This window comes from Ascaphus truei, chromosome 8 (genome assembly GCF_040206685.1).
Source record: "Ascaphus truei isolate aAscTru1 chromosome 8, aAscTru1.hap1, whole genome shotgun sequence".
In the NCBI taxonomy this organism is placed as follows: domain Eukaryota; kingdom Metazoa; phylum Chordata; class Amphibia; order Anura; family Ascaphidae; genus Ascaphus; species Ascaphus truei.
In genome coordinates, this window is record NC_134490.1 from 23,504,406 (window position 1) to 23,518,656 (window position 14,251).

Consider the following 14,251-nt stretch of genomic DNA (forward strand, 5'->3'; position numbering starts at 1 on the left):
AGGCAATGTTACAGAGCGACCACAAGAACACTTACACGAGGAGCAGCACATCATTGGCCCTCAACGTGCTTCAAGCTCATACCTACACTTTTAACCATTTATTGGACTAAGTGATATTCAGTGTTACATGTGTAATCTTTCATGGTCACCCCATGTAATTAAATATTTTTCTACACATACCAATCATCATTGTATTGTCCTCCTCCCTCTGGGTACATTCAGAGGGCTTTTTCTCCTGACACTAAATCACTTGTTAGCCTGAATGACCTTTAGTGGATATGCACTGTTAGGGACAATAACCTAAAAAGAGTAACCCTTTTTTAGGGTTGGACTATTCTCTTTAGTGGATAGGCATCACGAATAACCTAACATTAAGTTCATGTTAACATTAGGTGAAATAGCCTAACGAAGCTACTTGCAGTAATTAGTTTGATTATATCTGATCACCTTCACTTGGTGGAATAAAGAGCAGAGATACTGTAGGTTAATTGTGCTTAACTTTATTGTGCTGAAGCTTTTTTGATTAAATATTATTTTTAAATATCTGCAAGATGTTACTAGCTGCATATAATGACAGAATCAAGTTCTATATACTGTAGCATTCCTTATTGAGCAAGTAAGACCAAATTATGAGTTGCTGTCTTTGAACTTTGGGGAAATATCTTTTCTTTTTTAAACAAAAGAAGCAGAACATTTTCTGTCATATTTGTGGAAAAGAAGAGTGAAGTGGAAAAAGAGTATTATCTTTTAATCTCTGATATTTCCATTATGACTGCTTGCTGTCCAATTAGCTCTGTCAAATGAATACATTAGCTGCAGTATTGTATGTAAGTAATGTAGATAATTACAAAGCGGAATATTGCATTAGAAATGTAAATGGACAGTCCCAATGTTAACTTATTCAAATGACGTTTATAATGGGTTAAACATAGGAGATTGATACCATGAATACAAATTTTACAAAAATGTCGACAACTTTTTGTTGTTTTCTTCAATCTTTTAACATTCCCCCGGAAACCAAATTCTTTTAATCTAAACTTTTGTGATAAAAACAGTTAGTAAATTGTTGTATATATTGGTACATTTGAACTCTTTTACTATTTTTTTTCTGTTTAAATGAGATTAATTTGAATTATGCTGCCATCATTGGCTATATAGATAAAGAGGAAGAACAGCAATGAGCAGATTCAATTAGAATTATATGGAACTAAAGCAAAAACAAAAAACATTAATGTTTACACAGGAAGCAAACGAGTGAAACTTTTACTTTCAGGTTGATTTAATCGTTTTATGAACGCCAATTACAATTATTTTGTTTTGCCTGTTACGTGGGATTGCCCCTTTAAATGAACTTACTTATTTTTATTGAGCTGGGTTTAATGGTTATTTAACATAAAAAGTAAATGGTATATTTTACATTCCTAGAGTGCAAGCTTTGCAGAAAATAACTCGGATAAGTAGTGAACCATTAAGCACATTATATGGGGGCGATTCCTGAACCCCATATATTGGTAATCATCCATTAGAAGAGGCAAAGCAGGGTGAGCTTTTTTTAAGCCATCCAACTATCAGCTTCACAGGACTGTGAATTATCATCTTTTCTCACAAGTCTGTTTTTGCAGTTGACGTCTCTAATAGTCTCACAACGGGCATCGGTACTAACTGGGATAAGATCTCTATAATTGGAAAAGAGAAAAACACATGAATCAGTTCATTTATTAGGTCATTTTAAAAAACATCCAGTGGCTGAAGAGCAGAACTACTGTCTTTATTATTCTGTGTGTGCTCATTTGCATGTAATTTCCCAGAATCCCTGGCTGCAGTGGAAGCACTGTAAGCTAAGAGATAATGGGGAAAGGCAGGGTTGCAGACCTGTCTGAGACATGTGAATGTGCTCACAAGTGATCTTTTTATTTGCTGTTTCTTTATTTTCAAATGTACTACCCGAGTTGTTTTTTTATTAAGAAGTGGTTTATTGTAGCAGACCTCTCTGATCCCTATTTTTACAGTATACATATTGCTTAAGACGCACAATCCTGAAAGCATTACCCTAATGTTTTACAAATGTACATCTTGTCAAATCAGACAGAGAACCACTACTTTTTTTTTAAGCCACTTTAATCTCTGTATACTTAAAAATCATAAATGCTGTTTTATTATATGCTGCATTGTCTGCTTTGGTAGCATCCATTCACCAATTATTTTTTTATCATCTGTAAAAATTGAGAACTTAAAGACTAGCACTCCAATCAACCTATCTTAAAATGTACTGTAGCTAGTATTTTCATTATAGGGAGTAATGTATTGCATGGATTTACAGTAATTACAGAGGCCCTTATTCTATAAAGTGTGATTGTGACAATCTGAGATCAATGGGGCTTACTCTTCAATAATGCAGAATGTACACTATGGTACTTTATAAAATGAGGTAAAAGTAAAGTAATCAGCAAACACTAATAAGCTAATGACAACATTGGTATAATGGAATATATATATTCGCACCGCCCTGAGGAAGGTCTTCCTGTGGGACCGAAACGTTGGCTACGGTGTATTCTTTGTTCTAATACAAGACGTTTGGATTACACTACACAGTGTGCTGTCTCTTTTTGCTGGACTTTGGCCTGGTAGATATGTTCCATTGAATACCTATGGGATGAGCATCTGTCTTTGCATTTACACCTGTGTGCTGACTGGCTTTGTGAGGAATATATATATAAATTATATATATATAAAATCCTGTATGGTTTTCATTGCTATTCAGATACAGGCGTTTCAACACATTTATTTGTAAAAATAGATAGCCTTTTCTTACAAGTCCTAAAGCAAAGGAAAATGTCACATTCACCAATCACGTATGTGTACTTTAGAGGTTTGTTTGCTGCTTCTGAAGGTTCTGATAGCTGCAGAGTTTATATGCCTATGCTGGAATATTCTTGAAGACATTATATACTTGCTTTGAAGCAAGGCGTCTCCAGAGAGGAACATCGTTGATTTCTGCTCTGGGGGGGCCTGCTCTTTCCCAATATACTCCGGCTATGCACCCAATATGTAGATTTAAAGATTACGTATTCCGGGGGCTAATAGGGAGCCATTACATCATCCCTTGTGGCTTTCTATTGGCCCGCGGGACTTCTAAACTTTCTGGAGAGACTAGGGCACTTTCAGAGGTAAGTATCTTGGAGAGCAAGGGAGGCCCCGGAGCTTAAATTAATGTGGTTCATCTCCGGGGCCCTCTGCTTTCCACCTAGAAGGGAAATATTTTTTAAGATGTACTGTTGATTTAAACAATATATAGAGCTTTAGTTGCTCTTGTAGCTCTAAGAATTCACTAAAGCCTTAGGGCAGTATGTGGGCAGCATGATATACTTAAAGGGCCTCAAGTGACCCTCAAAGGAGCACACATTGCCTCTCCCAAAGGCAAAGGCAGAAGGGACGTTGCTGCCGCGGATAGGAGCTTTTTCCGTCTCCCTCCAGTCAGCGGCTTAATGCAGGTGCGCTGATGACTCTAGTCCTACGCCTCTTCTCACACTGGGAACCAGTAAATCGCACCGGAGCAGGGCAATATTAAGCTCTGTCACCAAGCAGCTGAGGGAGAGGGGGGTAGCGAAGATCTGTAGAAACAATGTCCCTGCACTGTAGGGAGTGGGAGCTGCTGGAGCAAGCAGCAGCTGGGGCCCGCAGGTGAAACCCTCATGGGCCTCATTGCCCACCAATGCTTCAGGGGGTAATTGTATACAGTCCCAATCGGCCGTTCTGCTTGTTTTCAGGTGACAATGGGGATTTTTTTCCGAAAATGGCCCTCGCCTCCACTTTGGACAATATCAAATAAAGCCATTAAACTTGTACGTGGAGAGCTGTTGGGTTTTGTCTCTGCAGAATTACTTATTTCATTTATTATATTGCAAATAAAGGTTAGAGAACCATCAGAATCGTATGTGGGAATACAGTAAAGGGATTCAATCCTGCTTGGAAAATAATAATCTAGGAAACAAATATTGATGGAAACTTTATAACAGGCGGGAATATGAGGTGTGGCCACATCATCATTTTCTATCATAAATTTCTATTTCTAGTTTTAAAAAAATCTATCATGATGTATTGAAATGATTTGCTGTGGTAGAGAGGAGGGCAGACAAAAATCTGCAATGTTCACAAATGTTTGTAATTGACCTTAAACAAAATTGTCGAATTGAAATGTGATCAAAATGATTCTGGATTAGGTACTGTGCGTGACGTTTTTACTTTCCCTTTAGATGTATGTTAATGGATTACCATTTAAATGTAATAAAATATCAAACGAATATACGATTTGCGAAATGTATCAACGTTTTTATGTTATAAAACTGCACCAGATATATCAATGGAAAAATCATATTGTTTTATTTTTTTATTATTATTTAAATACACCTGGTGCCGCTTTTTGTACCAAGAAAACGTTAACGTATATCTCCGGGCTGGTGCTGATATTGGAAACATCTCGCAGTGTAACAATTTGAGATGGGGCATTTGCGGCTGGAGCAAAATCCCAGAGATCAATTCACCAGAAATCACCACGTTTGAAGAACTTACTCACAAAGCACCTTGGACACCAAGTTTCAGAGATATTGCATGAGACCGGTTGGCGCGTCTGATGGCAAATGTTGTCAGTTTGTGAATACGACCGTAAATAAATTAAAAAGTACTGTACTCATTTTTTAAATCTGCTAAATCGGCAAATAACATTAGTTCCAACGATTCACAAATGCACTAATTTCTTTTAAAGAATTGCGGACACTTTTGAGCTGAGACAGGTGGGCACATGTGCTAGGCTGAAAACGCTGTGTAATACGGCAGGCATACGCTTTTAGGCAGCCGTGTTAAAATGGATTTGAAGCAAAAAGTCAGATACTGTGTGCTCATTTGCACGTCATTACCCAGAATCCCCAGCGGCAGTGGAAGCACTGTATGCTACGAGATAATGGGGCAAGGCAGATTTCCAGACCTGTCTGAGACATGTGAATGTGCTCACAAATGGTATTTTTATTTGCTGGAGTTCCAACTACAAACTTATTTTACTTATTGGAAGTAGCGCATTAAGTTGATAACGAAAGAGAAAACTTACGTGGCACAGCATTCTATTACATCTCCGTGACATGTGCACCTAAGACAGTTGTCATTCCAACTGGCTCCAACTTCATGCATCACTCCATTCTTCATACAGCCTGGAATAAAAAGATTGTCACTTTTAATCATACCGATAAGCATTTTATTTGAGATCAAAGTACATTCCCAATTGACTTCAATAACAGTTACAGAATAAGTGCCAAAATGTTAAACGATACAAGTAATATAACTAAGTATCCATATTTTCGCTGAGGGCACTTTATCCTACTATAACTGCTAACCTGTGTAACCAAATAAAAACACACACGTATGTATATATAAATATCTATATACACACACACACATATATAAAATAAAAAATGAATAGACGATACCGTTCTGTGGCTAACGAAATGCTTTTTATATCTATACATATATATATATATAGATATATATATATATATAGATATATATATATATAGATAGATAGATAGATATATTGATAGATATAAAAAGCATTTATAAACTGTTCTAGAAATCTCTAATTGAAAATATTTGTGTGTTTCAAAATGTAAGGCCTGAGACTAGGTCATAATATTATATTCACAAATTGTAATTTAATGATACACAGAAAGAGAGTAGGGATATGGGTTAGAGCAGGGTTTCCCAAACTTTTTTTTTCCGTGACCCGGTTATTTTTGAACTTCTTCTACGTGACCCACTAAAAATTTTATCACCTATACTGGCCTATAGGGCCTGCACAGACACACACAGCCACTGATACACACACACACAGCCACTGATACACACACACACACAGCCACTGATACACACACACACACACACACATCCACTGACAGACATGCAGCCACTGACACACACACTGATACACACACACAGCAACTGATACACACACACGCAGCCACTGACACACACACACAGCCACTGACAAACACGCAGCCACTGACACACACGCAGCCACATAGAGACACTGCTACACACACACACTGATACACACACAGAGACACTGCTACACACACATACACTATACACACACACACACACACACACACTGATACACACACACACACACACACACACACTGATACACACACACACACTGATACAGATACACACAAACACACAGCCACTGATACACACACACTCTGATACACACACACACAGACACTGATACAGATACACACACACACACAGCCACTGATACACTGATACACACACACTGATACTGATACACACACACACACACACACTGATACACACACACACACACACACACTGATACAGATACACACAAACACACAGCCACTGATACACACACACTCTGATACACACACACACACACAGATTCTGATACAGATACACACACACAGCCACTGATACACACACACACACACACACACACACACACACACACACACACACACACACACACACACACACACACACACACTGGCTCTCCCCTACACGCACACAGACACAAACAGTGAATTTCAGGCAATGACCGATGTGAGTGACTGGAGGGGGGGGGGCCGGGGACTGGGTGGGTGGAAGGGGGGGAACTGGGACTGGGTGGGTGGAAGGGGGAGAACTGGGACTGGGTGGGTGGGAGGGGGGGAACTGGGACTGGGTCGGTGGGAGGGAGGGGGGAACTGGGACTGGGTGGGTGGGAGGGAGGGGGGAACTGGGGGTGGGTGGGAGGGAGGGGGGAACTGGGACTGGGTGGGTGGGAGGGGGGGAACTGGGACTGGGTGGGTGGGAGGGAGGGGGGAACTGGGACTGGGTGGGTGGGAGGGGGGGAACTGGGACTGGGTCGGTGGGAGGGAGGGGGGAACTGGGACTGGGTGGGTGGGAGGGAGGGGGGAACTGGGACTGGGTGGGTGGGAGGGAGGGGGGAACTGGGACTGGGTGGGTGGGAGGGGGGGGAACTGGGACTGGGACACTTGGTTGGGTGGCAGTGACTGGGTGGGTGTGTGGGAGACGGTGGGTGAGTGACTGGGTGGGTGACAGTGACTGGGTGGGTGGGAGACAGTGACTGGGTGACAGTGACTGGGTGGGAGAGAGTCACTGGGTGACAGTGACTGGGTGGGTGACAGTGACTGGGTGGGGTGACTTACCTTGCCGTCGGACGCTTTCCCCTGCTGCCCCCGATATCCCCTGCAGCCCGGGACAGGAGGTGGGCTTGGGGGCACGGGAGGTGGGCTCGGGAGGGGATGCCACGGGAGGTGAGCTCGAGAAGCTGGCTGCGGGGGGAAGCGGGCCGCAGTAGGAGCTTGTACTTCCCCCTCCATCCCACGTAACGTGCAGGCCGCAGAGGAGCTGGTACTTCCTTCTCCGTCCCACGTTGGGAGTGGGGGGGGAGGAAGGGACCAGGCCCTGCGCTTGCGCGCGGGAGGAATCGCCGGGGGGGGGGGGAGACACCGGGCCTCGCTGCGACCCGGCAATTTTGGTGCCGTGGCCCGGTGCCGGGTCGCGACCCACCATTTTTGAAACGCTGGGTTAGAGTAGTAAAAAAAAAATCGCTTTCCATAAAGCTAAATATATTTATTGATGCCTTTTAAAATAAATAAATACTGTAGTGCCAACGGTTATTTTAACACAAACCAGTGGCAATCGCCAAAAAGACCCAGGTACGTGCTGGGTCGTGTTTAAGGCACGTTTAAGGCATTTCTGCACTGACTAATGGCCCATCAGATTAACAGCGGGGGTCCCTGGCAGTCCCATTCAAACTGAATGGGACTGCCAGGGACCCCTGCTGTGTTAATCCGATGGGTTATTAGTCAATGCACAAATGCCTTAAACTTGCCTTAAACTAGCCAGGTTACACCCAGAATGTACCCAGCATGTAACCGGGCTAGTTTAAGGCAAGCCTTAGAATACTTGTTGTCTCGTCTGTATATATATTAATGTTTCCTTGTTAACTAAATGTTTTGGATGGTTTTTACAACTTTTATTTTTATTGGTAATAAGACTATTTGCCAATATACAGATCTACAGGTAAATAGTTTTCTTTTCTCCTACAGTTGTGTTGTTCGTAAAGTAATAATGATGGTGGCATAAGTCATACGAATAAACATAAGCAGGAATTGAACTGACGCAAAAAATGAAAATGAAAATAGAAGTGAATGGTACTCATTTTTGCACCAAAGATGCAAAGAAGTCGCATCAATGGTGATTTAAATTGTCCCTATTTTATTGTATTCTTCAAAGGCTTTTGAAAGATATGGGGCGATATTCACTGAGTGATGCCAGAAGACATCCTATGGCCCATTCCCATGAAAAAATCTAAACCAACCTGTACATTGTTTCGCTGACTCGGGTGGTAATTCTATATCCGGTGTGGCCAACTCCAATCCTTAAGGGCCACCAACAGGTCACGTTTTCTGGATATCCCTGCTTCAGCACAGGTGGCTCAATCAGTGGCTCAGTGACCGAGCCACTGATTGAGCCACTTGTGCTGGAGCAGGGATATCCTGAAAACCTGACCTGTTGGTGGCCCCTGAAGACCGGAGTTGGCCACACCTGTTCTATATATATATAGTCCGAAGAGGTCACTCAGGCCATTTTTGGACGACAATCCCAAGTGACTTCACAGGGATCTGCAACTCTGTCATATAATATTTCCTTATATTAAATGTTAAATGAAAAGGAGATAAAAAAAATATTTAAAAAAATCAACAATGTGACTTGATTGTGGTTACATAATAGTTCTTACCTTTCATATCTTCCTGGTATAGATTATGATTATGACTATTATGTCCAATATGCTGAACGTTCTCTACATTACACTGTGTATTACACAAAGTAATCATGCACAATGCAAGAACACAGCCTAGTCCATACGTCTGTAAATAAATAAGAATCAGGTATTATACAGGCAGAGGTTTATGCACGGATGACTTTAATGTAAAAGCATAGTTCTAGCAGTGATATTTGACCTGGACAAGTGTAGGTTTGTCACAGTCGATAATACTTCCTAAATGAATCAACAAGAGAGTTCTACAAATGTAAGTATGTACAGTATGTATGTATGTCTGTCGTTATTTATATACCGCCATTAATGTGCATAGCGCTTCAGAGCAGTAATACACGTAACAAACATATAAATAGCAAATAATATAAATAACACATAAAGGGGAGAAGTGCTTCCGACATAAAAGTAACATTTTGGAAAAGGAGTCCCTGCTCCGAAGAGCTTACAAACTAATTGGTTTGTAGGAAGGACGTACAGACAGTTGGAGGGCATTCTGGTAAGTGCGTCTGCAAGGGACCAAGGTTTATGTATGTGGTGTAAAACTATCACTCATAGAGCTACTCATATGCTTCCTTAAGCAGGTGTGTTTTGAGTTGGGTCTTAAAGGTTGATAGAGAGGGTGCTTGTCGGATATTGAGAGGAATGACATTCCAGAGGTGTGGGGCAGTCAGTGAGAAAGGTTTAAGGTGGGAGAGGGCTTTAGATAGAAAAGGGGTAGCGAGAAGACATCCTTGAGAAGAACGCAAGAGTCGGGATGGTATATAGCGAGAAATTAGGGCTGAGATGTATGGAGGAGCAGAAGAGTGTAAAACTTTAAAAGTGAGGAGGAGAATTGAGTGTATGATACGGGATTTGATAGGAAACCAGAAGAGTGATTTCAGCAGGTGGGACGCCGAGACAGATTTAGAAAAGAATAGAGTGATTCTGGCAGCAGCATTTAGGATAGATTGTAGGGGAGACAGGTGAGAGACAGGAAGACCGGACAGCAGGATGTTACAGTAGTCGAGACGGGAGAAAATTAGGTTCTGTGTCAAAGTTTTTGCAGTCGAGCAACAGAGGAAAGGGCGTATCTTTGTAATATTGCGGAGGAAAAAACAACAGGTTTTAGCTACCTTTTGAATGTGAGAGGAGAATGAGAGAGGAGTCAAATGTGACCCCTAGGCAGCGTGCTTGGGCTACTGGGTGAATGATAGTACTTCCAACAGTAATGTGGAAGTAGGTAGTAGGGCCAGGTTTGGGATGAACTATGAGGAGCTCTGTTTTTGCCATGGTAAGTTTAAGTCGGCGGAGGGCCATCCAGGATGATATAGCAAAGAGACATTCAGAAACTTTAGTCTGTACAGGGGTTGAAAAGTAAATTTGCGTGTCATCAGCATAGAGGTGATATTTGAACGCAAGAGATGTGATTAGGTCACATAAAGAGAGTGTAAAGAGAAAAGAGCAGAGGTCCCAGGACAGAGCCCTGGGGTACCCCCACAGAGAGATCGATAGTGGAGGAGGAGGTGTTAGCAAAAAGAGACACTGAAAGTACGATGGGAGAGGTAAGATGAGATCCAGGATAAAGCTTTGTTACGAATACCAAGAGTATGGAGAATGTGGAGGAGAAGATGGTGATCCACAGTATCAAACACTGCAGAGAGGTTGAGTAATATGAACAGAGTGTAATGACATCAGTCTTTGGCAGCATGGATGTCATTAGTTATTTTAGTGAGGGCTGTTTCAGTGGCGTGAGCAGTGTGGAAGCCAGATTGTAGAGGGGTTAGGAGAGAGTAGGTGTTGAGAAAATATGTTACAGTATTTATAGAGCTTTCAAAGTTTCACGTCTCTCATAAGCAAATGGGGAGAATGTGTTTAAAATCCTGTGGATAGGTTTTATTTTGTTGTAAATTAGGTAAGTATTTTTGTGTAATCAAGTAAAATTTTTATTGAGTTTATTTATTGTCAGTAGAAAAAGCAGGATATTCAGCGCTCATGCTGTATAGAAATGTGGATAGTCCCTTTGCAGCATGTACATAGAGCGTCTCCCCAGAGGCTCCTACTTCAAGGTGAACCCCCCTGAAAAGGGGGGAGAGCACCCTGAAAAACAAAGTATAAAAAATGCACAGATGCGCACCAGGGATTAATGAAAGGTAATTTATTAAAAATGTACACAAATACTGAGGGGATCCAACCCCACCTCAGAAGAAGGCTAAGCAGCTAAATAGCTCAGTAACACCAGAGAGAACCTCTAATTGTAACTAAACCCTAAGCTGCACAGCATACAGTTTACAATAAAAATGCATAAGAAATAAAACATGAAAAAAACCATGAAAACAACCTATCTAACGATTTATAATGAAACCGCCGTAGGATAGAACAACTGGCAAGGAGAGACGGACACTTACACTGAGACAGGCAGCAGGGTCGCGGTGACTGCAGAGGATCCGGATCTCGGCACCGCGAAGATGGAAAACACAGCTGCTGTCCCCTGTAGGCTCCGTCACAGCTTGCCAGCAAACACGCGCAGGATGACCTGTCGTGACCTCTACGCGTTTCGCACCACGTTTTCATGTTTTTTTTCATGTTTTATTTCTTATGCATTTTTATTGTAAACTGTATGCTGTGCAGCTTAGGGTTTAGTTACAATTAGAGGTTCTCTCTGGTGTTACTGAGCTATTTAGCTGCTTAGCCTTCTTCTGAGGTGGGGTTGGATCCCCTCAGTATTTGTGTACATTTTTAATAAATTACCTTTCATTAATCCCTGGTGCGCATCTGTGCATTTTTTATACTTTATTTATTGTCAATAAACATGAGATATTGTGAATCTATAGATTACCATACTATGATTACTTGTACTGTGTATACAATCACCTTTATGCTGTGTTTTCCTGACATTATCATTCTTACACAGAATGATTGATATGTGGGACATGAACTTTGAGCATTTATAATTTGGCTAAATGCATTTTTTAACACAATTGGGGGGTACAGGGGTTTACAAAGCTCCGATAATGGGTATCAGAGCCTGATCCACGTTACCTGCCATTGAGATATATATATATATATATATATATATATATATATATATATATATACACTCATTTTAATGTCTGTAGTTTCTCTGAAGTGTTTTATTAAAATACTCTGATGTTATAGTACTGTATGAGAGTGGAGTCCGCAATGCTATTTAAAGTTTACTAATTTAAAGTCCTGATGAAGGCAACTGAAGCCACTAAAACATTGATTTGTTCAGACAGTAAAACGTGAATCGAAAACCCTACTAAAGATTGATATGGAAACACTTGGAACAAAGGAGGTATGATTTTGGCTCCTTGTGTCTGTGCATATTTAAAGTTTTTTTTGGAGTCTTAGTACTTTAAATAGAAAGATGTTACTCACCTTTAGTCATAGAGGAATAGTAAGAAAAAAATAAAACAGATGTAAGATTAAAAAAAGAAAGAAAAACAAGAACAGAAATGTATAGACACTGCAACGTGATGGTACTAGGCTGATTCAGAGTGCCTTGATCCGTATGTACAGTAACAAATGCTGAATTTAGACACAGTACCTATACTTTTTAAAGGCACTCTGAATAATGCAAAATCACACACATTGGAGACATTTATCACATAAATAAAGTATTGAAAACATTAGTATGGATGGCTAGATATGGGGAAATCTAGTGTTCTGCATTGCTCCGTAATAGTATGCTGTCTATGTATATATCTTTCTGACATAACTTGTAAACAGTTGCCAGTTTAAGATCATGTCTTGTGACCATCTTTTCCATCTAAGCTATTTTTATTTGAATATCTATAAATATACGAATTAAGGTTTTAGAAACTGAAGAATAAATGTTCAAATCTGTGAGCTGGAAGCAGTAAAAAAACAGTAAAAAACAAAAAACTAAAATGATGGATGTTCTTATGCTCACTACTATACATTTCTAATGAATGGTAAAAACGCAATTATTGAAGTGTTTATTTTTTTTGTTCTTATTAAACTACCGGAGTAATTTTTTGTTAAAGTTGCGGTTTTAAAAAGAACACACTAAATGTGACTTACCATAATTGTTGCCCTCTAAGCACCAATGACTGTAATATCTTACGAGATCTGGCATTTATATACTGTGTGTAAACAAGGATTCTGCTTAACAATATTATGCAAATAGAATCTAAAATACACTTGCCAGTACTGCACAATATATATGTTTGTACAGATTTAACCTAAGGAATTGTATTAATAACATTAAGGAATTGTATTAAAAATGCATGACAAATTATTATGGTCCCTTTCCAATAATTGACATCTGGCATGCACTGAGGTCGGGTCATTTGCAAAACTGAAGTATAAGTTGTTTGCGAAGTAGGACGGCACCAGGCAGATTCTTGGACCTGTCACGGTTTGAACGTTGATGTCCTTAAATCAATTATCTCTTAGTATTTAGTACAAATAGTTGCTTGTTTGTAGAACTGATTTTAGTTATGGCAATGTTATGATTTATTCTCAAACCAGTTAAACATTAAATAAAAGATGCAGGTCTGTTTCAGGTGTATACGTCTGCCTCAGTGAACACTGGTGGACATCCTTATAGATAAGCACAGATGTGTCCTGCACTATACAGCACATTAGTGCAGGTGATCGTGGAGAGCCCCCTTGTGGACAGTTCATGGCAAATCATGTGCCGCTTGCAATCTTTTTAAAATGAACACGTTTTATGTGTTAGGCCTCGTTTAGGGTGCTGGCTTCGGAGGGAGGGCGTGCTGCCGTGCTTGCTGCCGTGCGTGCTGCCGTGAGAAACAAAGTATTCAATTTGAATACTGGTTGTCAGGGTAGCAACTGCCCTGTCTCCGAAGCCAGGAGTTGAAGCTGGCTACAGTTTCAATAAACGAAAATTTTGTTTTTTGGAGCTGCAGCAGCGTCACAGGGACCTAGGCAGCCAATGAAATCATTCTTGAGAATGATTTCATGACTGCAACCTCGATACTTAACCTGCCGTGTGTAACCCCGCCCCCTCCCCGCCCCCTCCTCAACGCTGCAAAGTCTGCTGGGGGATAAACACAGATCGCCCAGCAAACTGCCGCACTGCCTCCCTCCCGCCCTTCCTCCAACTCCTGCAGCTGGCACCCTGAACGAGGCCTTACATGCTCAGAAGTCGCTAATATTTTAACGTTCCGTTACTGTCAATTTAACATATTGATATCCGTAACGCATATCCCCAAAGGTGCGTGCCATGTTTAAATGTCCCACGTCATGGCTCACGTGATTGGGACATTTAAACAATGCAGAAAGATATCGGTACCCCATACCGGTACCTGTAATTCGGGAAGCAGGGGGTCCCTGAAGCTGCAATTAATGTGGTTCAGCTGCGGAGACCCCTGCTTCAATACTGTGTTATTAAAATAACATAAAAGCCTT

The 14,251-nt window shown here is 40.9% G+C and overlaps 1 protein-coding gene across 1 annotated transcript; it reads right to left on the reverse strand.

Moving 5' to 3' along the window:
- Nucleotides 1-511: 511 nt before the first annotated feature.
- LOC142500902 (beta-microseminoprotein-like) lies at nucleotides 512-12,921 on the reverse strand. Its single transcript, XM_075610173.1, has 4 exons — nucleotides 12,899-12,921; nucleotides 8,816-8,945; nucleotides 5,102-5,201; nucleotides 512-1,676 (listed from the first exon to the last, which is right to left on the reverse strand). The coding sequence occupies exons 1-4, from the start codon at nucleotides 12,899-12,901 to the stop codon at nucleotides 1,553-1,555; spliced, it is 357 nt and encodes a 118-aa protein (XP_075466288.1). The 5' UTR covers nucleotides 12,902-12,921; the 3' UTR covers nucleotides 512-1,552.
- Nucleotides 12,922-14,251: the final 1,330 nt, after the last annotated feature.